Here is a 25,447-nt window from a genome sequence, read left to right as displayed (position 1 = left end):
TTCTCACAACCCCACCAACACTTGCTGTTTACAGCAGACTTTTGAACATGCGCCATTCTCATGGGCATATCAGATGGGTGTTTTTGATTAGTGTTTTTCAAGCACTGCTTGAATATACTTCTCTAGACAACAAAAAAGGCTACTGTTGACAACTAATTCTGTCAGCTTCTAGGAGACAATGGGTAAATAGACATTTGACCAAATATTACTTTGGGTGTGTCTGTGAGGGAATTTCTAAATGAGGTCAACATTTCACTCAGTAGGATTGAGTAAAGCAGATTATTGTCCTGATGGTGAGCGAACAGACATCGTATTATGAAATGAGATATGGTAGAAGAGAGTGAGAGACATTCAGAGGTTGGGGAAGATAGCTCCAAGAGCAGCACACATGCTTGTGTATGTGAGCTGCAGGTTTGATTCCTGGCACTGCACAGTTTACCCGCGATTACCCGAGCATCAACAGGAGCCCTTTGGCACCATGGGGTCTGGGTCCAAAACAAACAGCAAAAGGGAGCTTCTTGACTTCTTTAACTAATACATATTATTTCCTGAATTTGAATGCAGGCATCTCAAAACTTATGCCATTGCTCTCCTGGCTCTTGGATGTGTATGTGTATATGTATGCATATGTGTATATACGTTTTATCAGCTCTCCTGAGTCTCCAACTCAGATCTTGGGACTTCTTAGCTTCGTAAGTGTGAGTCAATTTCTTATTATAAATCTCTCATTATAGAGTTGATACCTGAAGAACAAGTTTGCACTCTACTGCTTCACTAATACATGGATTTTCCTGTGAAGTTGATGCAAACCTGCAGTATTAATATCAGACAGTACCGAAAGTGCATTTTCCCATGAAAATACATTAAGGGGAACAAAGAGTTAGTGAGTCTGCTGCACCGTTGAAGAGTTAACCAATTTCCTCTCTGACTGGTTGTGTTCCTGAAGAGTATCAACAGAGAAGCAGTACTTAACATTTGCCTACCTGCTAGTTTGAAATGGAAAGCCCACAATCAAGTGAGCAAAGCAGAATGGAGTCAAATGATTAACTAGATACGTGCTGACAAATAGTTTTGCTAACCTCCATATAAGTTTCTTAAGTTAAAGCGTCATGATTAGTTAGTCCCTCCTTTTCTTAAACAAGTCAAAGAATAAATGAAAGCTGTTTACCAAATGACTTTTTTATTTTCATTATAATACTGGTACATTATCTTTGGATTTAGAAGGCGGCTCCACAAATTCTGTGTTCCTGAAATACAAGCTCATGAATACATTTGAGGAAAAGTAATGTAGCTTATTCACATACACATTCTTTATGTAGTTTCAGATAAAGTCTAATCAATTAAGTAGCCAGTAGAGGTTCAGAAATAAAACTGATCATAATTATGAAAACTAATTATCAATTCTTTAAAAAATCAGGAAACAAAAATAAAATGTCATGTATTTGTTTATATATTTCTAGCTTATAGGTCAGTGAATATAATCTTTTCTATCTTTTAGGCTTGCTTACAATGAATTAAACCTAAGGTCACTTTGTAGCATATAAAATCCTAATGACAGAATCCTAAAATATATTTACCATCCATAAATTCAATTGTTTTTTAGTTTTTATAAAATTTTAGCCATCTGGGGAAAAAATATAGGGATATGGTAAAATGAATCCTTATGTAAATTTTTTGGTCAATTACACAGATAATCACTTTGAACCTTAACAGAATATCCCCAAATTTCCTACTCATTTAAATAAGCCAACATCCATCTATATCCAGAAGATGAAAAAAGTATCCCTTTAAATACAAAACCAACCCCTTTCATAATAAAGGTAAATTATCAAATAATTTTAAGGAACCTAATTTTGTTTTTCATGATTAGTCAATTCCCTGCTTTGAAGAAGTCTTTTAAGTACTGAGAATTTTTATTTAGGTTTAGTGTTTGTTAGCTTATACACAATGGAAATTTTGACAGGCACTTTTTCAAACATCTACAATTAGTGCAAAAGGACAAGGTAATATTTTACATCATTCCTTTCTCATACAAATTGATCTAAGATCAATAAAAGACAAACAGTGTAAATATGTAATTTCCTACCTTACTACTTCCTGAAAAGTACTTTCCTACTTTCTGAGGGACAGAAAAGACAAAAATAATTTTAACATTAGGTTTAATGAGGTTTACAGTATATGTAGTATGAGTCTTGTTTTAAATGCAACGACATTTTAGTCACATTTAGGAAAAAAAAATGAATTTATGGAGAATATAACCACAATCTCCTAAGGTCAGTTGCAAGAATATGAATTCTTGTCCTAGTAAGTAGACTACAAGCCATGATGTTTATGAAATAGTCACTCTGTAGTAATGAATGTATTTAACAACACTGTAACAACACTCTGTGAGAAATTCCACATTTGCCTATTTAACAGAATTGCATTCATCTTTTGTAAGGCTTTGGTATAGGTAATTCAGAACACAACAATCACTTCTCTTTCTTCTTTGTCTCTTCCTCTTCTGGATTCTCTTTCTTTTCATCTTTCTCTTCTATCCTGGTGAGACCTGCTTCTGCTTGATTCCCCTTCTTCGAACTGTCAACTATCTTATAGTCCTCAAGGATTGTGTGTCCTGTCTGTTTTGCAGTTTTCTTCACCATGGCTTTGATACCAATGTTTTCAATATTATAGGCAGTCAAACCAACATTGATGGCAGAATCTACAGCATCGTGTGTAGCTTCTCCTGCAGTATGTCCGTATCTTTAAAAGAGAAAGTACCACAGAATTACAAATATAAGTAACTGTGAATTAATAGTAAGTCATAGCACTAGTATGTTGTCACTTAAAGAAAAATCAAAGATTAGGTCTCAAATCAATCAACACAGTAATCAATAAAATCACACTCCACCAAGGCTGGATTTTTCTCTGATAGCCAAAAAAAGTGGGTAAAATAAACAGGCTATTATAATAACCATGCGGAAGAATAAAAGGTAAGTAATAAAGGTTATACATTATCAGCTACTTCTTTTATTCACCCTTATGGAACTAAGATTTTTCTTTGAAGTTACTATAAAGTTTAGAGTCTCTATAAATGGTTTTGATGTTTACCTTAACAAGACTGTTAATTCTTATAAACTACCAGGTTTTTTGGTTTGTATTAGAGCCTCACCTGGCCATGCTCAGGGCTTTGTGCTCAGAGCTCACTCCTGGCAGGCTCAGAGAACCAAAGCGATGCTAGAGACTGCATATGGGTTGGCTAGAAGGCTAGACCTCTACCCACTATATCATCTCTCTGGCCCCAGATCTTTTTCATTGAACAGAGATTCTACCTTCTCTTACTCCCTCACTCCATTCCCTATCACAACACATGATGCTGTGTTCTGTTCCTTTTTACTTATGTTTTGGTTTTTGGGACATGCCCAGCTGTGCTCAGGCTTCCGGGACCATAGGGGTGCCGGGGAAAGAACCTGGGTTGGATGCACGTAAGGCAAACCCCCGACCTACTGTACTATCGCTCTGGCCCCCTGGGTCATACACTTCTTAACAAAAGGAATTTTCATAGGTTTCTTTAAGATGGCACCAATTTTCATTCCCCAAAACAAGAGTACCAGAATTACTTTTTCTGCACATCCTGACATTTGTGATTTCCAAACTTTTAGATATAGAAAATTTTCAAAGGGTGAGGTGACAGTTCATTTTGATTCACTTTTATTTCCTTTATAATGTGATAATAAACACTTGTTTCTCTGAGCTATCTGTGTATCTGATTTGGGGAGGGGACCTATTTAGGTCCTCTGCCCATGTTTTACTGTTTATTATGTTATTGTGTTATTTTGCTAGGTGTGAGTTCTTTGCATGTTTTGGGTATTAATTACATGACAGATGTCTGATGGGCAGATATCCTCTCACAATTCATAAGTTGCCTTTTGCTTTTGTTAGTTTCTTTTTCTATGTAAAAGTCTTTTAATTTGATAATGTCCCCCTTGTTAGTTCTCAAATTTGTTTCCAGTGCTACTACAATTGAGTAGCATTTCTACAAATCTAAATACATTTCTGAAGCTGAGGTGCAGAAGTGCATTTTTGATTATGGGTCTAATAGGTCTATAACCCAGTTTGAGTTCTTTGCTGTGATATTACTGATACAGAGTGTGCCTTTCTCTTTGTTTTCTTAGATTTTTTGGTGGGGGAGGGTCCAGTTTTCTCAGCAATATGGGTTTATGAGGGTCTCATTTTTCCATTATATACTCCACTCTTTCATCCCAAGATATTCACATGCATGAATGTATGGGGTTCATTTTTTTTTAAATATGGAATGCTTCACAAATTTGCGTGTCATCCTTGTGCAGGGGCCATGCTAATCTTCTCTGTATTGTTCCAATTTTAGTATATGTGCTGCTGAAGCAAGCACTGGGGTTCATTTTTTGAACTCTACCCTACTGGTCTTTATGCTTTTATTTGTCCCAATGCTATCAAGACAATCACTATTTCTTTGTAATACAATTTGAAGGCAGAAAGCCTTCAAATTATATTTTTCTCCTTTTATTTCAGAATTGCTTTGGCTATTTGGGTATAGAGTTCCATATTAAATACAGAATCCTCAAAAAATGCCAATTATTTTACTAGGGACTGTATTGAATCTATAGGTTGCTTTTATTTAGATTAACGTTTATAATAAAGTTTATTCTGCCAGTTTATGACATGGGATAACATTTATGACATTTGTTTTACTTCTTTTAGTAATGCAGTAACTTTCAGTATATAGGTCTTTCATCTCCTTTATTAGGTTATTCCAAGTTATTTTCAGTTTTTTTGGATGTAGTTTTAAATGGGACTGATTTCTCAATATTCCTTTCCTCTAGTTCATTAACTGTACACAGAAATGCCAAAGACAATCAGGGTGTTTTGATCTTATATTCCGCCACTCACTACATTCCTATTTCTAGTAGCGTTGGTATGGAATGTTTAGAAATTTTTGTTTGTTTCTGGGTCACAAACAGTGGTGCTCAGGGGACCATATGGGGTGCTGGGGATCAAACCCAGGTCAACTATATGCAAGGTAAACACCCTACCAGTACTCTCTCTCTGGCTTGTTTAATTATTATCATAAAAATAATGTAACTCATAAACAGTGACAGTTTTATTTTCAAAATTGTATTTTTCGCTAAATTGCTTGAGCTAGAGCTTCCAAAACTGTTGAAAAGTGGTGACTGAAACGCAAATTCTATTTTCTCACAGATCTTGAGAAAAGATTTTTACCAGTTTTCAGTACATTCACAAAATTTGTGCAACCACCATCATTATCTAAATCCATACACTATCAAATTAAAAGAAATCCTACAGCTTTTATATACTTCCCCTTTTCCAGGGATAAGCAACTGCTAATATACATTCTATCTCTATTTATTCTATCTCTATTTTTCTACTCTGAATGTTGCATATTAATACAACTACAGTCTGTGGCCACTGGTAGCTTTTTTCTCTACTTTTTCAAGTTTCATTCAAATTATGAATAAGTATTCACATAAAAATATTTTTACCAAGTTTTTCCACAAACATGTTTTGAACTAAAAATAACAGAGAAAGAAAAATAACCAAATTTTCTGAAGCTCTATTAGTTTCAACTAAACAAGTTAAAGTGGAAAAAGGGAGCTCAGAGGTGAATTTTAGAATCTATGTAAAAGAATAATGAATTACTTAATAGAGACAACACTACAGTTAAGTTTAGCAAGTTTAAGTTATTTATTTTTATTATTCCTATAAATTCCTATTAACGATTCTAAATCTAAAATGGAAGTTTTAGTGAAACTGATAAAAACAACCAGGTGAGAATGTGAACTGGTGGGAATGTGAACTGGGTTATTCTTTTTGGGAAAAACTTATAGACACTTTTCAAAATACCAAGAATTAATCTTCTGTATGATCCAGCAAGTTCATTTCTTAGTATCTACAACAACTCAAAAAATTACTCAGAAAGGACAGCCGTGCTACTTTGCCATCGCAGGTGGAGCAGGTGGCTCCGTGGCGCAATGGATAGCGCACTGGACTTCTAGAGGCTGAAGGCCATCGCAGCACAAGAACCAAAATCTGGAAACAATTTAAGTGTCCAAGAACAGACGACTAGATAAACTAGACATAATGGGATACAGCTTGGCTACAAGAAAAGATAAAACCACACAACTTGATGCTGCATAAATATATCTGGAACGTATCATGCTAGTAAAGTCAATCACGAGAAGTAACAGACACAGTATGAGTTCCTCATGTGGGTTATAAAGACAGCAAGAAAATGATAAATGTCCAAAGGGTATAGAACCTGAATTCTATTCTGAATGTTGCATATTACTACAACTACAGTCTGTGGTCTGCAGCACTGACAGGAGTAGGTTGGGGTTAGGGGTGGGGTGGGTGGAAGTACTGGTGGAGAGTATGGTTAGGAACAGTATGCATAGAGCCCTGTTATTAACAGTATTATAAATCATGTGCCTAAAATAAAAATATAAAAATAAAGTCTCATGAACAGCTTCTACACATTATCTAAAAAGAAATTTTAAGTCTTTAAGTCATAAAGATTTTAAAGTAAACCATAATCAAAGTCAAGATTAATCAACACAATCAAAGATACAAAAAGGATTATGGGTATGACTCAGTGATAGGGCACATACTTTAAGGTATGCATATTCCAGACTGAGATGATGAAATCAAATTAGGCCACACAAAGTCAGGTTCATTTCAGAAAGTTAGTATTTCCTAAGTCAAAGATAATTTATTGTGGTGGGAAGGACTAGAAACACATATTAGAGGGTGGAAGAAAATAAACTTGCTCAGATATTCCTGAAAGAGATAAGAATTTTCTATAATGCATAACAGAAAGGGATATTACTTACATCCCAACTTTACTACTTATGACATTAAGAGACCTTTAACAAGGTCTTTTTTTAAAAAATTTTTATTAGTGAGACACCATGAGATACAGTTGTAGACTTATAAATTTTTGTGCTTGGGTTTCAATTATACAATGATCAAATACCCGTCCCTCCACCAGTGCCCATTTCCCACCACCACGGATCCCAGTATCCCTCCCACCCCCTATCCCGCCCATCCCACCCTGCCTCTGTGGCAGGGCATTCCCTTTTGTTCTCTCTCTCTTATTGGGTGTTGTGGTTTGCAAAAGAGGCAATGAGTGGCGATCATGTTCGGTCTATAGTCTACTTTCAGCATGCTTCTCCCATCCTGGGAGGATCCTGCCAATACCCTTTATTTGGTGCTCCCTTCTCTATCTGAGCTCCCTTTCCCCCTAGCATGAGTGGCTGGCCAGCCCATTCAAATTTAATGTGAACAGAGATGTTTTGGTTTATGCTCCTTGAAGCTTTTAACAAGATCTTTAATGTTCTATACTTTTGCCTCTTCACCTGTAAAGTGGATATAACAGACTTAAAGACTAACACATAAGAAAGGCAGCTTTAAACATAAAGTATGAGCTTGAATGTTGTTAGTGGAAAATACAAATACAACCAGTTGAGAATACCATTAGGAGAATCTTCTTCTTTTTAAATACTTAAGATCTAAATGAACCCAAAACCAAAAAAGCAATTCAGCCTTTATACTAGATTTAGTTCAACATAAGATCCTCCAGAACTGTAAAGACAAAAGAACTAAAACCAGATGATTCTATTTTAAGACGTAATCTTTAATACCACCTTTTTCTCTATCAGGCAAATCATTTCTCTGTCCATTTCTTAAAACGTGAAATAGAAGATATATTAAAGAACCAGTTTAGTATAAATATTCACTGGTAACTAAAGTTGTGACAATATAACATTCTTTGTATATAAAACGGGTTAAGAGTAATATAATGTATACAGAATGGGTTCATATTAACATGGTACAATATTTTAATATCAACTCACATTTTTACATCAAAACTTTAGGCAACTTTTCTCATTATAGCCATAACACAAAATCTTCAGGCATAAAAAAAAATCTAGTCTTTGAAAATAATAATAAATTTAATAATAATGTACAATAAACTTAGTCACTGTACTAATCTGATTAAAACATTTTCCTGGCTTAAGAAAAATAGTAGCTTAAAAACTTTGTTTTCCAAGAGATAGAAATGGGACTATCATAAACTAAGAAGCCTCTCTGCACCTCCAAAGAAACAGTGACCAAAATACAAAGACAGTCTACAGAATGGGAAAGGATATTCGCCCAATACACATCGACAAGGGGTTGATATCAAGGATATTCAACGTACTGGTTGAACTACACAAGACGAAAACATCCAACCCAATCAAAAATGGGGCGACGAAATGAACAGAAACTTTCTCAAAGAAGAAATCCGAATGGCTAAAAGGCACATGAGAAAATGCTCTACATCATTAATCATCAGGGAGATGCAGATCAAAACCACAATGAGATACCATCTCACACCTAGGAGACTGGGCCACATCCACAAGAACAAAAGCAACCGTGCTGGCACCGATGTGGCAAGAAAGGGACCCTCCTTCGCTGCTGGTGGGAATGCCGACTGGTTCAGCCCTTTTGGAAAACAGTACGGATGATTCTCAAAAAATTAGAAATTGAGCCCCCATTTAACCCAGCAATACCACTCCTGGGAATATATCCCGGAGAGGCGAAAAAGCATAGTCGAAGTGACATCTGCACTTTGTTTGTTCATTGCAGCACTGTTTACAATAGCCAGAATCTGGAAAAAACCTGAGTGCCCGAGAACAGATGACTGGTTAAATCAACTTTGGAACATCTACACAATGGAGTACTATGTAGCTGTTAGAAAAATCTTGAAGTCATGAAATTTACATACAAGTGGTACTACATGGAAAGTATCATGCTAAGCGAAATGAGTCAGAAAGAGAGGGGTAGACATAGAAATACTGCATTCATCTGGGGAACATAAAGTAACAAAATAGGAGACTAACACCCAAGAGTGGCCAACATTAGTACCAGGAGGTTTACTCCATGGCTTGGAGGCCAGCCACATATGCTAGAGGAAAAGTCAGCTCAGATAGAGAAGGGAGCACCAAATAAAGGGTGTTGGCAGGATCCTCCCAGGATGGGAGAAGCATGCTGAAAGTAGACTATAAACCAAACATGACTGTCACTCAATGCCTCTTTTGCAAACCACAGCACCCAAAAGGAGAGAGAGAACAAAAGGGAATGCCCTGCCACAGAGGCAGGGTGGGATGGGGGGATGGGGGGGTGGGATGGCTACTGAAATCTTGGTGGTGGAAGATGGGCACTGGTAGAGGGACGGGTATTTGATCACTGTATAATTGAAATCCAAGCACAAAAATTTTTTAAGTCTACAACTCTACCTCATGGTGTTTCACTAATAAAAATTTTAAAAAATCAATAAATAAAAAATAAAAAAATAATAAAAATAAAATAACTGATCTAAATAAAAAAAATTGTTTTCCAGATAGATAAGAGTAACTGCATAATCATTTACTTGACCTAGATTTTTACCGGCTATAAAGTGGTAAGACTAAACTTACTTGTATCTGACAGTTTGTACAGTTTCTGCTGAAACATTGTTCACAATGCATTTAGCTGCACATTCCAATCCTTGCCAGACAGTTGAAAATCCTGCAAATATATTAAAAATGATTAAAAGTGCACACTAAATTAAAACCTTACTAGTTAGCTTTCTGGATATTTCTATTACCTTGAACACTACTTGCAGCCACAACCATAGCGCCATCCAGAGCAGACTTCCCAGTTTTGTCTTTTTTAAGAGATTCTGGAACAAGCTTGCTTCCGTGCTTCTTGACATGTGGGGCTAATTCCTTTCCAACACAATTTGCTACAGAGCAAACTCCATCAACTAATATCACCAAAGGGGGGGGGGGGAATAAGGAAAAAGTTTATTCTTTACTTGATCTTTAGAAATATTTCTTACTAAAATTCTTAGATGAGCATATTAATTTGTTTTATTGCATGATGTTGCCATTCCTATATAAGGGTGGTTTCAAGATTTGTTTTATTTAAATAAAATCCATTTTGAAAAAAATATATAACTCAGGTACATACGGAAGTCTGCACAGAAAAAAACGAAAACAAAAAGTATTGTTTGGTTTAAAGACAAGTTTGCTGATGTTATGGATATTTATAGCCCTGCCTCTTAGATACATTGTTTTTCCTTGTAATTTTGCTTAAGAAAGAAAACATTCACCTTTCCTAGCTGCTTGCTACAATGGAATATGAGTAGGTTGAAGTTTCAGCAAAAGTATTTGTATTTTTTCTCTTTGTCAGCAAATAATTCACTAAAACAGCGTTAAGGAATTTAAACCTAGGTTTTAAAAAAATGGAGAGGTTGGGACATTATTTTAGTTTTTAGAAAAACCTTGCTATGCCTTACTTCTTGCTAGAAGGGACACTGCCTGATTCAATAAAAGTAATCAAAGGCTAGTGTTACAGCTCTTTTGGAATTTGTCAAGCTGGTTTTCTGGCTGCTACAAGGAAGCCACCCTTCCCCCACCCTGCTCCCAAGTAATCACTTATTCCAAAGAATACTAGATTCCTTAAAATAAGATTAGTAATCCATGAATGAGCTAACCTCTATACCTGTGGTCTCCAGAGAGTTGAGAACAATCAATATATCATCTCTATTAAAAGAGTGATCCAGCCATCTGCCTTCAATTTCTATGCAGTGAGCTGTCCTTACAACAGTCACAGGCCAGGATAGCAAATACATTCTGAACCACTCCTTTTTAAAGGCATAAACAATAGTTCTGTCTTCAGAACCAAAACACAACTCTTTAACCAGGCTTACTGAATGTTAATAAGTAAGTGAGAACTATCCAGAGATTTTGGAGAAAATGCAGATTCTGATCAGGCGTGACAAATCCTTGAAATTCTCATCAGAGGGCACTTAACAGGCTGTTGCAGCTGGCCTGCAGATCCCACAACTGAGTTATGAGAGTGAATTTTTTTCCCTAATTCTTTACTGAAGCTAAACCATTTAAATGGGCACTTGGATTCATTTCGATTAAGAGATCTTTTAAATTTAACGAAAAAGTGAAGTCATCAAAAATCACTTTACCCAGGAACTGACTGACTTTCGCTGCGCCTCCCGTAGCCTGCTTAGCTATGTGAAGTCCCTTGGTCACAGCTGGACTAACTTCCACAGGTTTTTCTTCTGGTTGAATCCGTTCTCGGAGTTTAGAAGCACCTTTCTGGATTGCTTTGCCAGTAAACTCAGCGCCTTTGACTAAACCCCAACTTACCCAGGAAGCACCTTTTTCAAAGAAAAATTTAAAATTGCACATATTCAGTTTTTCATTCCTTTAAACATAACAAGAAAACAAGAAAAGCAGAAAGTTCAATATATTGTAAAACTTTCAAATATAACAAATCAAACAGCCTTTTAATGGAATGTATTGCCTCTTCTATATAAATTCACTTTATAATACTTATTAACAAAGTTCTGTTAGCACTTTAAGTTGTCATTACAATTGTAGGTGACTGTGCACTACTTACTATTGTGAGATTCTAATTCTAAGTATTAGAATTAGAGTCTCATATGGTACTTAGCTATAAGCATGAAGTATTCTTATTCTTTTTATCTTAGTCCACATATTTTTTTCTCAACTAGAATTCAATGAAAGTGTCTCAAACATCAAGGCAGAACTTGGTCTCCAGAGGTCCCCAAACTACCACTTGCTTTTCAGAAAAAAAAAATTATTCATTGCCCCCATGGTGACCTACTTTTTAGAATGAACAAACAGAAAACATTCCCTAATTCCACCAAACTCTATTACTGAACCCACCCCCACTCCCAAATCACTCCAGGGGACTTCGGGGTCTGTATCATACACTCTGGGAAACACTGGTTTAGGGTAATGTGTATTAGGGGTTCCTATTCCTCATCAATACCAAATCCAAACCCTCTGATCTCAGCACCTGTTTTAGCTCGGATATAAACCTAAATGACAGAGGCATAAGACTATCCAAAGACTATGCAGGAAGAAATAATCTGAGATGAAGATTCAGAAATTTAGATGGTGTAGCCATTTCTTAGGAATAAGCCCTAGGCCTTTGACTTTCCTCATGGCTTCCTGACACGTGAATGAAAGGCAGGATCATCAAACAGTAGACAGGATGGCAGGGACTTCTTCAGTGAAAAAGCTCTGAGCTAGGAAGAATGTGGGTAAGAGTGGGAAGACTGAAAAGATACATAAAGGACGATGGTTTCCCTAAGGAAAGGAGATACCAAAACTTCCTAGAAAGAGCTTACAATTTACAGTACTTCCTTTTTCTCAACACTAAGGAATGCTCTTAAGGTAAGGTAAAGGCCCTCCCGTTGATCGTCGATTTGCTCGAGCGGGCCCAGTAACGTCTCCATTGGAGACTTTGTTGTTACTGTGTCTTAAAGCTGGACAAACAAAATACTCATTTTCATTTAAAAAAATTTTTTTTTGGTTTGGGCACCACGCCCGGCAATGTGCAGGGCTTACTCTTGGCTCTGTGCTCAATCATCATTATGTCGTGCTGCGGATCAAACCCGGGTCAGCCACAAGCAAGGCAAGCACTCTACCTTCTGTACTATCACTCCAGCCCCCAGACATAGAAAATCTTAAGCACGGGGTCTTCTCCAAGGTCTGTGGCATGATTTTTACACCATTATTTCAAGTCCTAAGTGAGCCTGAATCCAGAAAAAAAGTCTACATATGTCAAGTCAATGTTTTAGACATTTAGACTTTTTACCTTCATAAAACGTTTAGCGTTTATTGACATTTACCCATTCTTTGAGAGCGAACAGGAATGAGTCATTGCTAAAGCTAACGAGTGTGATTTAGATACCTGGTTACTCATCTTTATAAAAAGTCTGTATGAGTCAGATAGAAACAGTGCTCCGTGACAGAAAGGTTAGATCATTTTCTCTGTAGTAAATCTTACATAATTCCTGTGCCTTTGTTATTTGTACTTTATTTATTGAACTACTTGTTTCTCACAGCACCCACTTAGAAAAGCACGTAAGGAGAAAAACTCTCACTGTCAGTTAAGTGGCTTTAACGTTACCAGTCTGTTGTGGCTATTACTAGACCTGTAAGCTTGAAGAAACATAATGAAGTGGAAAAGGTACCAGCATGAAGACACTGAAGACTTAGGGAGTAGATTGGGCCCTTAAAGAGTCACCAGTATATGGCTCAGGCACACTTTAAAATGATATACCCCAGAGAATTTGTTCTTTGGAAATCTTGAGGCTATGTACCTAGGAGGTCTAAGACTTTGAGGTGGTTGGTATTTTCAAAATGGCCAGAACAGGTTTACTACATGTTAGTCACTCAATATATACTTGGTGTTCCTTCCTTAATAGGGTCTTTTTCTTATTGCCTTGCATCTGGGAAGCACCGTTTATCTGTTCATCATAAAGGATGCTGGAAATTTCCAGGTATATGCTAGAAAGAACTATGCAGCTTTTGCCTGTTTGCGAGGCTGTCATTCTTGAACCCAGAGCCACCATATTAAGAGTTAGACTAGCTTATGGCTTGTCAGTTTAACATAAATAAAACAGAATAAAGATAAAGAAAAACCGGGGGCCGGAGCAATAGCACAGCAGGTAGGGCGTTTGCCTTGCACACGGCCGACCTGGGTTTGATCCTCGGCATCCCATTTGGTCCTCCAAGCACCCAGGAGTAATTCCTGAGTGCAGAGCCAGGAATAACTCCTGAGCATTGCTGGGTGTGACCCCCAAAAAAAGCAAAAAAAAAAAGATAAAGAAAAACCTACTATATGGCATTATGTGATAAGAAACTATGAAACTACACAATTTTAAGTACTTATAAAATCATTATTTAAAAATATATATTTTTATGCATTCCTTATGGAATCCAAAGGTTTCATATTGTAATAGGAAGTTAATACAATTGATAGGATTACCTGACAAAATGTTTTGAGCCACTTTTTCACTCCATTCAGGCAATTCTTTTGCTCTTTCTTCTGAAACGGGTTCATAGGGTACAATGTGGCTTAGATTAATTTCTTCATTTGAAGTACCTTTAGTCTATATTATAAAAGTGTTCCAAAGTATGAATTAGTGAAGGGTGAGGAACATAAACATTATATGATACCAAGTAACAAATACAATACTGTCAACAAGTACTAGATATAGTTGATGAAAATACTGAATACACCATAGAGATGCCTCCAGAACCCAAACCAGGTTGTCTCATCGGGGGAATCTGGAGGCGGCTGGGTGAGTTGCCCTCCCTGCCCCAACGGAGCCCCGGCAGCTGAAAACCTCCAGAACTTGGTCATCGCTGCCATGGTCACAGTCACTCTCCACACGCTCAGATGAGCCTCACCCATGAGTGAATCTACTGTATAACCATATTTTAAATCTTAGAATTGCTGGCGTGCGTGGTCGCAATTGCAGCTGCGTGACATCCCATACTTTATACCACTGATACACAAAGCACAGCACACCACGTTTGATAGGATTTAAAGTAGAAGGCAGCCAATCTAAGGGGGAAATATGCATATATGTATATGTTTATATGTATATATTTACACCTACATATGTATACACACACATATATACATACACACAGATAAATGTAACACCCAAGGCTCAACTTTTAACAACATGTTAGCAATCTCTTACTGAAGGTCTTAATGCTTAATGATTCTTGGGTGAAATACAAAAATCTTCACACACTTTCCTAAGAAAACTTTTCTTGAATCATTTTTAGCAGATTATTCATAAGAAGCAATACAAAATAAACTACTTCGGTTTTGCTTTGGGGACAGGGTTTGGGATGAAAACATTTGAAATATGATGGTGGGATTGGTGTTCAAAAATTAAATGTAATTAATTATTGTGAACAACTTTATAAAAGCACTGTAGTACTGTCTTCCCAGTGTTCATCGATTTGCTCGAGCGGGCACCAGTAACGTCTCCGTTGTGAGACTAGTTGTTACTGTTTTTGGCATATGGAATACGCTACAGGGAGCTTGTCAGTCTCTGCTGTGCAGTCGGGATACTCTCGGTAGCTTGCCGGGCTTTCCAAGAGGGACAGAGGAATCAAACCCATGCAAGGCAAACACGCTACCTGCTATGCTATCGCTCCAGCCCAACTATAAAAATCAAATAAAATTCAAAAGTAAAAAATATATATATCAGAAAGGTTAAAAGATTTCCATTAAATGATTCAACTGAAAGGCTTTATCTAAATAAACTGATTTTCATAGAAATTAAGTAAAAAATATAAACACAAACAATTTACCTTTTCAATGGAATGACAATTTGGAACATAGAAATAACTGTGCTTTGAAAATTAAATATGAAAAACAGGCTCAACACTCAAAATCTTAAAAGCTAAACTTAATATTTAAAGCAGACTATCATCTTAATATTTGAAAGAATAAAAACTGAGAAAACCAAAGTTTCTAGCAGACCATAAAACAAAACTTCTACATGGAGTGAAAGTCACTCATAAGACAAACCAAAACATTTGCAATCATATCTTGGACAATGATGGCTAATGATACTAATATACAGTTCTGAGAAATTAAGAAGTAGGGCTAGACATTTAGTAATAAAAATTAAAGTGATACACCGAAAACAAAATCCAAGGAACCCTTAAGTACATGCTCAACATTGTTCTACTGACAGTGCAAGTTAAGATATCTAATATACTATCGAATATATATCACATACTGCCAAATTACAGAAGGGCTAACCATCATTCTGCTTACCAGGCCCTGAGGAAACTCTCTTCACATACTGCTGAGACAGCTGAATAGTAAAACCCTTGGAGAGGATAATACAGAATACTATCAAGTGATAAACACATTTATCATTTAATTTAGTAATCTAACTTCTAAGAATTTACCTCATAAATTACCTATAAAATTATTCATTGAAGCACTGTGCATAACTATGATTTAGAATCTTAACACCTACTATAAAAAAAATCACAAAAATTTATTCAAGAAGCTCTGATAGACTCACACAATAAAAACAATAATAATTGTAAAAAATTCAGTTTTTATAGAATTTTTGAATTTGGTTTATCTTATCTTGCACTTAAAAAATACATTTTTGGAACTATTTTATACTAACAACATCCTTATAAAACTAATCTAAGAGGTTCAATATAAACCACAGTAACACTTATATAAGTAAATATGAATATTCACATGATATTTATAAATTCCAAAGAAAAGTGAGCACTCACCACATAGGATACAACAATAACCAAAGCCAAATTGTGTGATTTGATATACAATGGTATTTTCTTTCTTCAAGCATTTGCTATTACCACACAGTATTATATTTGCTTATAGTACTACTACTTCTGCTTAGAATCCCCCTCCACTCTCTTTATCCTTTGGATTTATTTTAGCCAAAATGCCTTTTTAAAAAAGTGTCCTTAACAATTTCCCACTCATACACACTTAATTGTCAAGATAGGTTTTTAGGAGGGCATACAATCTATTTACCTTCATCTCATGATCACACCAGAAAAATTTTATCCTACCCATTGAACAATAAATTCATTCAGATAAGAAATTTTAACTTTCTATGTAGATATAGTAGCACTCACACATATTTACCAGTTCTAATCCAAATTTACCATTTACAACTTATCTAATCAAAATCCAAGAAAATTACAAAAGTTACTAAAAATAATTTTACGAACTCTTTTCTTTGGACCAATGAAGAAATAAGAAACTGAATTTTTTAAAACAGTGTAGTAAGAGATAGTAGCATATATAACCCCAAGGTCTTGGTGTAGAATATAAAATGCACACCAAAAAAAAATTGAACTCTTCAAATAGTATCCTTTAAATAGATTTATGTAACAAATATTTAGAAAGAGAAATATTAAAGCTAATGTTTACCAATGAATACTGTGTGACTCTGAAAGTTACTTTGTTTTAGTAAATAAGTGCAAGATCTTATAAATAACTTAAACTGGTGAAACTGATCTTTAGAACAGAATGACTTATTGCCCTTTTACTTTACTTACCTTTTTTCCACGTTTCCCTTTACGTGCATCCTTATTGCTTTGATCTGACGCAGGACCCAACTGTCTCACATCAGTGTCACTGGGTTCCTTCACTTGGTTAGTGGAACGTGTTGATCTTCCAGGTATTTGGAATTCATTTTCTCCTTCTGCCCAATTCCAGTTGGTCTAGGGCAGTACAGGACTTAGCTTAACTCAAAACCACATTTCCTCATATCATTTTTATCCAAGCTATGGCATATCATATTTTAATAATATCCATGCTCAAATATGCCTGACAGTCTATAAAACTATTTCTGCTTGACTTTCCCCTATACTTTCATTTTTTTCATCAAACCACAAACCTTCAAGTTCATTGGTTCAGAGCACATGGCCTAGCACTAATTTCAAACAACAAAGTCTAAAAGATAAATTCAAGGCAATTATTGGTATAAGAGTTTGCTAGGTCAAATACCTATATATCTGAATTTAACTAAATGAGTTTTAAGACACACAAGACTAAATGTGTTTAAGAGAAACATGTCCAGTTTTACTACTGAACACTACTGGAAGAGTAAATTTTGTTTTTAGGTTGTTCTGTACTTAATATTAAAGTTAATGTGCTAGTATATTTTACTGAATGAATAAGAGCAAAGACAAGGAAAAATTATAGCCTGTGACTTTACAGAGTTCTATGACTAAAAGCAAAGAAAATATTTAATAAAAATAAAAACAGAGCAAAGAATGCACAACCTAAAATTCTAATTTATTTTTTCTCTTCATTCAGTCTTTCTTTCCTAAATCCCAGTGATCCAGGTCTGATGATGTGAAGAACGAAGAAAAAGACAACTACAGAATATGTCTGGAATACTTAAAACATCACTTTATCTAGTAAGCTACAAAGCTACCTTGGAATCCATATCCACTGGACTATGTTTCTGCCTTTTTAACCTCTTTTTCATGAGCACACTGAGTCTAGATTTATTTCTGCATGGAGTTTGTGTATATGGTTACTGTTAAGTTTTAGCATCAACTGTGCCTAAGTATCTATTAATCATCAGATCATTCCCATAAACAGTGTTTATACAACTAATGTTGCGCTATCTCTCTGACCCACAACATGGCAGGTAACCTGATCCATCATGAGCTTTTTTACAAAGGAATAAAATGAAAATCCATATTATTTCCTGAGAAAACAGAAACAAATCTCTCAAAACTTAAGTCAAAGAAAAGTATTATGTTAAATACTGGCCTCCTCTTCCTGCATTCTGAATGTACTTTTTTTATCATCTACAATACTGTTTCTGTGCTATACAAACTTTAAGAATATATAGTGACAATTCTGAGGATAACAGTTACACATAATCTCCAGTCTCGTGTCTCACTTTCCACCCCACCATTTAATATAGTGCCTGAAGTGCAATAATAGATGGCAAATATTTGCTACGTGAAGGAGATAAAAGATAATCGTGCTATCAATCTCCTTCAAATGCAGAAAACTCTCAATATTCACAATCGAAGTTATCTTCCCCTCTTGGCACACATCAGGATGAGCAAGAACACCTAAAGAGGCATCTTTGTAAAGCTCAATTCCAACTCTCTAGAACATTTATGTACGTGGATGGAGGAAACGGGCTATGAAAGTTCACAGCAGGGGTCAGAGCACAGTACAGCAGGTAGGGCATTTGCCTTGCACACGGCTGACCTGGGGGTCCCATATGGTCCCCTGAGCACTGCCAGGAGTAGATCCTGATTGCAAAGCCATCTCAGTGCATCACTGGGTGTGACCCAAAAAGTCCGACCTCACCCCAAAAAAGTTCACAGCATAACCAATGTATGTTAAAATCACACTCTTGAGGCCAGAATGATCAGTGGGGAGGGTGCTTGTCTTGCACACAGCTAACCATGGTTTGATACGCGGCACCCAATATGGTCCCCTTAAGTCCCATCAAGAGTGGATTAGAGTGCAGAGTCAGGAGTAAACCTGTGGTCCAAAAACAAAAAATAAAAATTACACTATGGTGTTTTTACTTGTCTTCCATGTACCCGGATAATGAAGATACTTCCTGCATACAAAAATCAGTTCTTTCCACAAAATGCCAATCATATCCATAACTTAAAATGCCTAGCGTAACATCTGATAATGCTAAAACTATCCTGACCTCACCATTTAGTCCTTGGGAGTTCACTTCACCAACTGACAAAGAACTAAGCTATTAGCGATACAACATTTTCATCACAATGGAATAAAGCAGATGTACTGTCCCCGTTTATAAGAAAATTAAAATAGAGATGATCAAAACTTCAAGAGCTTGAATAAAAATTTAAGCAATCTGATTCCAAACCCCACAATCTGAGTATTTAGTTACCTCACAATCTGTATTTGTAAACGTACAACTTATTCGTTTTTAATCATTTAATGTCTCCTAATTTTGATTACATTACAGTTTAGAATTTAAGAGCTTATGTCAAGCCATTTTCATTCATAATCACACAAATTACCTGGAGTCGAAGGTCAGACATTTGTCGTAAAAGATCCTCGAAGAGTTCTCGTTCATCTTCAGGTAATTCAGAAGACAATACAACCCCCACAAAACAGCCCGCTGCTTGTAACATTGTGTCAGGAAACATGTAGGCGCCTACAGTACATTTAAGAACTGGAGATCTATCAGGAACGAGGGGGTACAGCCAGTCACAAACCTGAAAGGGTAAGTTTGTTTCTTTTAGAAAAATGAAGGTCTCCACACAAGCTTCACGTCTTGACAGAACTCATTTTATACATAGAACAACCAGCTTTAACAAATATCCCATGATATATGAGCCACTTGCAAGTCTGATCTTACAAACCACAAAAGCCATTCTAAAAAACCATTAGGGGCCAGAGTACAGTGAGTAGGGCACTTGTCCTGCATGCAGCCAACCCGGGTTTGATCCTTGGCACCACATATGGTCCGTCCCCTGATCAATGCCAGGAGTGATTCAGGAGCTCAGAGTCAAGGGTAAGTTCTGCACACTACCAGGATGTATGGCCCCCCAAACAAAAGAGTTAGTCTACTATTACAACTCCCCCTTCCCTCGTCCACTAATAAAATCTTAAAGCCAGGCTTTATATATGTACAATAATGAGTCTAGCAAATATATAACGGCCATAATAAATAACATTCGATTATTCAAGTTGGACATCATTTTGTGGAGATAATTTTTAAGTACTCTACGTGTATTTATTGATATGCTCCTCACAACATTCCCATGAGGCTATTTAGTTAATTATTATTTTGTATACAAGAAAAATACAATAGAAGTCGTACTGGCGCTGGAGAGAGAGAACCGCATGTAGGGCACTTGATTTGCACGGGGCTCGATCCCTGCCCTCCCATATGGTCCCCCAGCACTGACAAAGTGTGGTTCCTGAGTACAGAGCCAAAAGTAACCCCAAGTATCGCAGGGTGTACACCCAAACAAACAAGACATTGCACTGAGTCAGTGTAACTAAAGAGTGGAGGGAGGATTTTGGCACAAGTCGTCTTGTGGCAGAGAAATGCAATAATTTGGGGTGGAAGGGGTGAGGGGAGAGGCCACATCATGGTGCTGAGGAGTGACCCCTTGTGGTACTCAAGGGACTAAGCGGTGCTGAAGATAAAACTGAGGTAGGCAGACTATTTCCCTGGCCCCAAAGTCCAACAATTTTTTTTTTTTTATCACAAACACATTACTTAGAACACTGAATAATTTTTTGTATTAAATCTGAGAGAACTGAAATGACAGAGTTAAAATTGAATATTATGTTTACGGACATATGAAGTTAAATAAAAATGACAAAGCTGTCCTGAAACAAATCTGGGGAATGAACAATAGTACATTAGGACTTACACTATCATAGAGAGTTAACATGAAAGGCTCCAAGTATAAATCAATATTCAACTACATTCTTTCCACTGAGATACATACTTCGAGAGATCAGAATTTCATAGAGTCCCTCTCGCAGGATACCTATCTTCCCCATATAAAAAAAAACTTGAATGGCCAATTTCATCTCCATCTTTCATTAAAAACTTACAAAGCATGAGTTGTAACTGTGGTCTATGAAACAGCTATACAAATTATTTAAACTGGTAGTTATGTTATTACTTGTTGCTATTTTTTTTTTGATCACACCCAGGGCTGACTCCTGGTTTTGTGCTCAAGGGCCACTCAAAGGGCCATTTGCAGCACAGGCTCCTTTACTATAGACTCTGTAGTACTAAACTAAAATGTTTGGTATTAAAATTTATGTTTAATACTAAAAATATTAAAGAATGAAACGTCTTTCTCTCAATTTCATTTGTAAATTATTTAGGATGAAATTCACAAAACATTCAAATAAAAACATTAAATCGGGTATAGATTTTTGAAAAAAATCTTAAAGATTATGCTTTGATAACCAGTTTATGGAAGGTTTCTTTTTTCGTATTTTTTTAATTTGTTTATTTTGCTTTGAGGTCACACCTGTGTGAACAGGGCTTACTTCCTGGCTCTGCAGAGGGATGACTCCTGTCAGGCTGAGGGTGGCGGGGTCGGGTGTCTGGTGTACAGGAACTGAACCTTATCAGTCCCATACAATGCAGCACCTTGCCTGCTGTATCTCTCCAGCCCCTAAGAAAGGCCTCTTACACAATGCCATGAATTCAATACAATTAATTACATCGTCAAAATGACCAACACCTCGACAGACAGAGCTGGTGCATCTCAAATGTTCGCCAACAAAACTCTGTAGACCCAGGACGAGAGTGACAATTGGACAGTGTGGGTGCTAGCCTTCCCCAGCATCCCACAGATTCCATTCCCAGAGCCTGTCAGGAGTGATTCCTGAGTGCAAAACCAGGACTAAACCCTGAGCACTGCTGGGTGTGGCCCCAAAACAAAAACAGAATACAAAATGCCGCAAACAAACTTTGCAGACCCGTTCTTACACACTGGAGAGTTCATTTACCACGTAAAGTCATCCGAGGACTGTATAAGCCGTTACAGATTGATGCAATTTAAAGTAATATTCTTTAACATTTATAATAAAGTAAAAGAGAGAGTATAGGGATGAAAGCATATGCCTTGCAAGTGACCGATGCTGGATCAATTACTGGTACCACATGGTTCCCTGAACCCTTCTGGATGTCTCCAAGCAGGGCTGAAGCCCAAGCAGCACTGCACAGCCTCAGGCCCTTGTGCTGAACTGTAGTAGACCCAATTAGCTCAGAATCAACAGAGAGAGGGCCCTCCCCCACCCTTAAATTACTGCAAAAAAAAATAGTTCTTGGAAGCTCCCTGTCTACTTAATACCATGCGATCTTACTCTAATTTCCTAAGAAGACCAATAGTCATTTTAATAACATAAGAAATTATGGGCCAAAGAGATTATAGTCTGGGTGTTAAGGCACTTGCATTGCAAGTAGTGGATCCTCGTTCACTATCTTGCACTGCCAGGACTAACCCTGAGCATGGAGCCAGGAGCTGCGCTGCCAGGTGTGGCCCAAACACCAAAGCCACCACCAATAACCACTGCAAAACAAATTCTAATTTCTAGCAGAGGACAGAAAATAAGGCACTTGTCTTGCATGCTGCAGGCTCAAGTTTGATCCCCCACACCACAAAAGGTGCCCTGAGCACTCTCAGGAATCACATCAGAAAGTAGAACCGGGAATAGTTCCTGAGCATTGAGGGATGTAGCCCAATATCCTACTTTAAAATAAATGGAAATGGAAATGGCACCGAATCTCAGTATTCAGTTATCTTTGCACTTTGGAATAAAAACATTCCGTAAGTGGGGACATTTTCGTTTTGTTTTTGGGAGGCACACCAGGTGGTTCTCGGGGTTTATGGCTCTGCACTCAACTCGTGGTGGGCTTCGGGCAACCCTGCGTGGTGCTGGGGATATAATGTGGGTCAGTTGCGCAAACACAAGGCAAGCACCCAACCTGCTACACTGTTGCTCTGGCCCCTGACAGTCTAGTATTTTAAAAACAGGCGGCCATTAGTTGTGACAACTAGGCACTGGGAGCATCCAGGTCAGTTTTTCAGGGACAATTACAATTATACATCCACAGAGCTGTTACATATTGTAACTCACACACTTGGGACATGTTTTGTGAGTTACAAAAATACCTTCTGAAATTAAAGGTGTTAGGAGTTTTTAGAAAAATGATTTAAAAATTAAGAATACTCCATACCCTTAGGTCCTATCATCTCAAACTTAGTAATACAAAGATCCTATATATATATATATATATATTTTTTTTTACACACACACACACACACACACACACACACGTACGTAGCACTGTAGCACTGTCCTCCCACTGTTCATCGATTGGCTCAAGTGAGCACCAGTAACGTCTCTATTGTGAGAGTTGTTGTTACTGTTTTTGGCATATTGAATACATCACGGGTAGCTTGCCAGGCTCTGCTGTGCGGGCGCCATACTCTCAGTAGCTTGGCGGGCTCTCAGAGAGGGGCGGAGGAATTGAACTGGGATCAGCCTGTGTCAGCCTCTTGCAAGGCAAACGCCCTGCCTGCTGTGCTATCACTTATATGTATACATATATTTTTTGTTTGTCTGTTTTGAATAGGGGCCTACTTCCAGCAAGCTAGAAACTCGGGGGTCCAGTCAGTGGTAGTTTAACTCTCAGTGATGCTTATGCCAGTAGTGTGGTCTGACAAGATTTTATCTTAAAAAAAGAAAAAGAGGGGCTGGAGAGATAGCACAGCGGGTAGGGCATTTGCCTTGCACGGGACCGACCCAGGTTCGATTCCCAGCATCCCATATGGCCCCTGAGCACTGCCAGGAGTAATTCCTGTGTACAGAGCCAGGAGTAACCCCTGTGCATCGCCGGGTGTGACCCAAAAAGCAGAAAAAAAAAAAAAAAGAAAGAAAGGTTATCAAAGGCAGATTTTCAAGGACCATCAATATCATGGGATATATTTTATAAGAAACTCAAATTTATGATAATTCTATATTTAAATCATACACATCATAAAGAAACAAAAATCAATTCGATATAGATTTCAAGTTGTATTTTTCTTTAACTTACCTGAAGAAATCCAGGAGGACGATTCAGAACCGTATCAAGAGAATTATCCAAGAACCTGACAATTCGAAGGTATCCAGGATATGACGGTGCACTAACTTCTCCTGCAGGATTTACAAAAAATATCTGTACTCCATTTGGTATCAAAATCAACTCATCTGCATCTAGCCCCAGGGACTCGAGAGGTGGGGGCTGAGAATGATTCCTATAAAAGTCTTCTCCAACTGAAGAAACTTCCCCAGACTCCGTTCCATAGGATACTGTGTAGTGACCCTCGGCAGCCTGCGGAGTATAGGCAGGAGGTGCCTCTGCTGGATGACCTTGATTCTGAGACGGCAAGGGCAGGGAACTGGGTGCAAGAACTGGCCCTGGATTTGAAGTGCCTCCATTTACCCCTGTGTGTTGTGAAGATGAAGTAAAGGACTCCGGATCTGGCGACTTTTCTGGTACGTCTTTCGGTGGAAACTCTGGATATAACTTGGGCACCTCCTGAAGATCGTTCCGCAGAGAAGTGGCAAGACCCTTCTCTAGAATTTCCAACCTGGCACGTACGTTCTGGAGTGTTTCTTTCATTTTCTGCTGCATCTGTCTAGCAGACTCCCACTCAGGGCCTGTGTGTTCGGGCTCTGCCGAGGAAACACTGATTCCTCTGAGCAGGTGTCCTATTCCTTGCTTGTAGTAGTTTTTTGCTTCTTCCTTCTGGCCTAATTCATCTGTATTCAGTCCTTTATTAACAAATACGAAGGCCTTCTTGTATGCTTCCTTGATGGTTTTAATTTCAGCAGGCTCCTCATTTTGTGGCTCTTGCTCCATTTCTGCAAAACAGGAAATATTACACTTATTATCTCATTGAGTTAATTGCTTACTTATTATGAATTTCTCCTACCTGAATATATTTTAAGAGGGCAAACTTTTGTCAGTTTGTTCATTATTCTCTAAAGCCTACTAAAATACATCTAATAGAGGCAAAGTACTCAATATATAGTTATTGAATGGATACATAATGCTCTTGGTTCAAATTTCTTTTTAACTGAAAATAGGAAAGAATAAATCAGAATAGATCTACTGAATAATTTTCTTGTCCCATTAAAAAAAAAATTCTTATGTACTTGTGTTTGAAGATAACCAGAGTCTCAACCTAAAATTCATTGTATTTATATTCATCCAGATCATCTCCAGTTTAGAAAGAAAAAAACCCCCAAAACCTGAAGCACACATTACAGAGAACACAAGTGTGAAAAAGAATAAAACTTTAAAGCTGACTCACATATAAAGATTACTCGCACGCGGTGAGTGCCATTCTGTGCACAAGTACCATTAAAATGGTTAACAAGATTAAATAAAATTAAAGAAAAATGAAACTAAAAAGTTTCATTAAAAAAAACTAAAATCTAGAATAATGCAATTATATACCAATGGGTAGCTCAAACTGAAAAG

At 37.2% G+C, this 25,447-nt stretch overlaps 1 protein-coding gene and 2 non-coding genes across 3 annotated transcripts in view; 1 reads left to right on the top strand and 2 right to left on the bottom strand.

Annotated features, from left to right (window-relative positions):
• Positions 1–1,163: 1,163 nt before the first annotated feature.
• Positions 1,164–25,447, bottom strand: part of SPART (spartin) — a 35,429-nt gene continuing 11,145 nt past the window's right edge. The window contains exons 2-9 of the mRNA XM_056109899.1: positions 24,014–24,825; positions 19,455–19,652; positions 16,977–17,141; positions 13,882–14,005; positions 11,042–11,236; positions 9,665–9,823; positions 9,495–9,585; positions 1,164–2,742 (exon numbers count right to left, since the gene is read on the bottom strand). Coding sequence (XP_055965874.1) covers positions 2,472–2,742; positions 9,495–9,585; positions 9,665–9,823; positions 11,042–11,236; positions 13,882–14,005; positions 16,977–17,141; positions 19,455–19,652; positions 24,014–24,823 — 2,013 coding nt within the window. The 5' untranslated portion in view covers positions 24,824–24,825 and the 3' untranslated portion in view covers positions 1,164–2,471. The remainder of the gene's footprint in view (positions 2,743–9,494; positions 9,586–9,664; positions 9,824–11,041; positions 11,237–13,881; positions 14,006–16,976; positions 17,142–19,454; positions 19,653–24,013; positions 24,826–25,447) is intronic.
• LOC130019430 (U6 spliceosomal RNA) lies at positions 4,284–4,390 on the bottom strand. Its single transcript, XR_008791760.1, has one exon. It is a non-coding gene; the product is annotated as a U6 spliceosomal RNA (small nuclear RNA).
• LOC130019499 (U7 small nuclear RNA) lies at positions 10,406–10,467 on the top strand. Its single transcript, XR_008791824.1, has one exon. It is a non-coding gene; the product is annotated as a U7 small nuclear RNA (small nuclear RNA).

This window comes from Sorex fumeus, unplaced genomic scaffold (genome assembly GCF_029834395.1).
Source record: "Sorex fumeus unplaced genomic scaffold, SorFum_2.1 ptg000008l, whole genome shotgun sequence".
Taxonomy (NCBI): Eukaryota; Metazoa; Chordata; class Mammalia; order Eulipotyphla; family Soricidae; genus Sorex; species Sorex fumeus.
The sequence above is the reverse complement of the archived record's forward strand: the minus strand, read 5'-3'. Positions and strand labels throughout refer to the sequence as shown.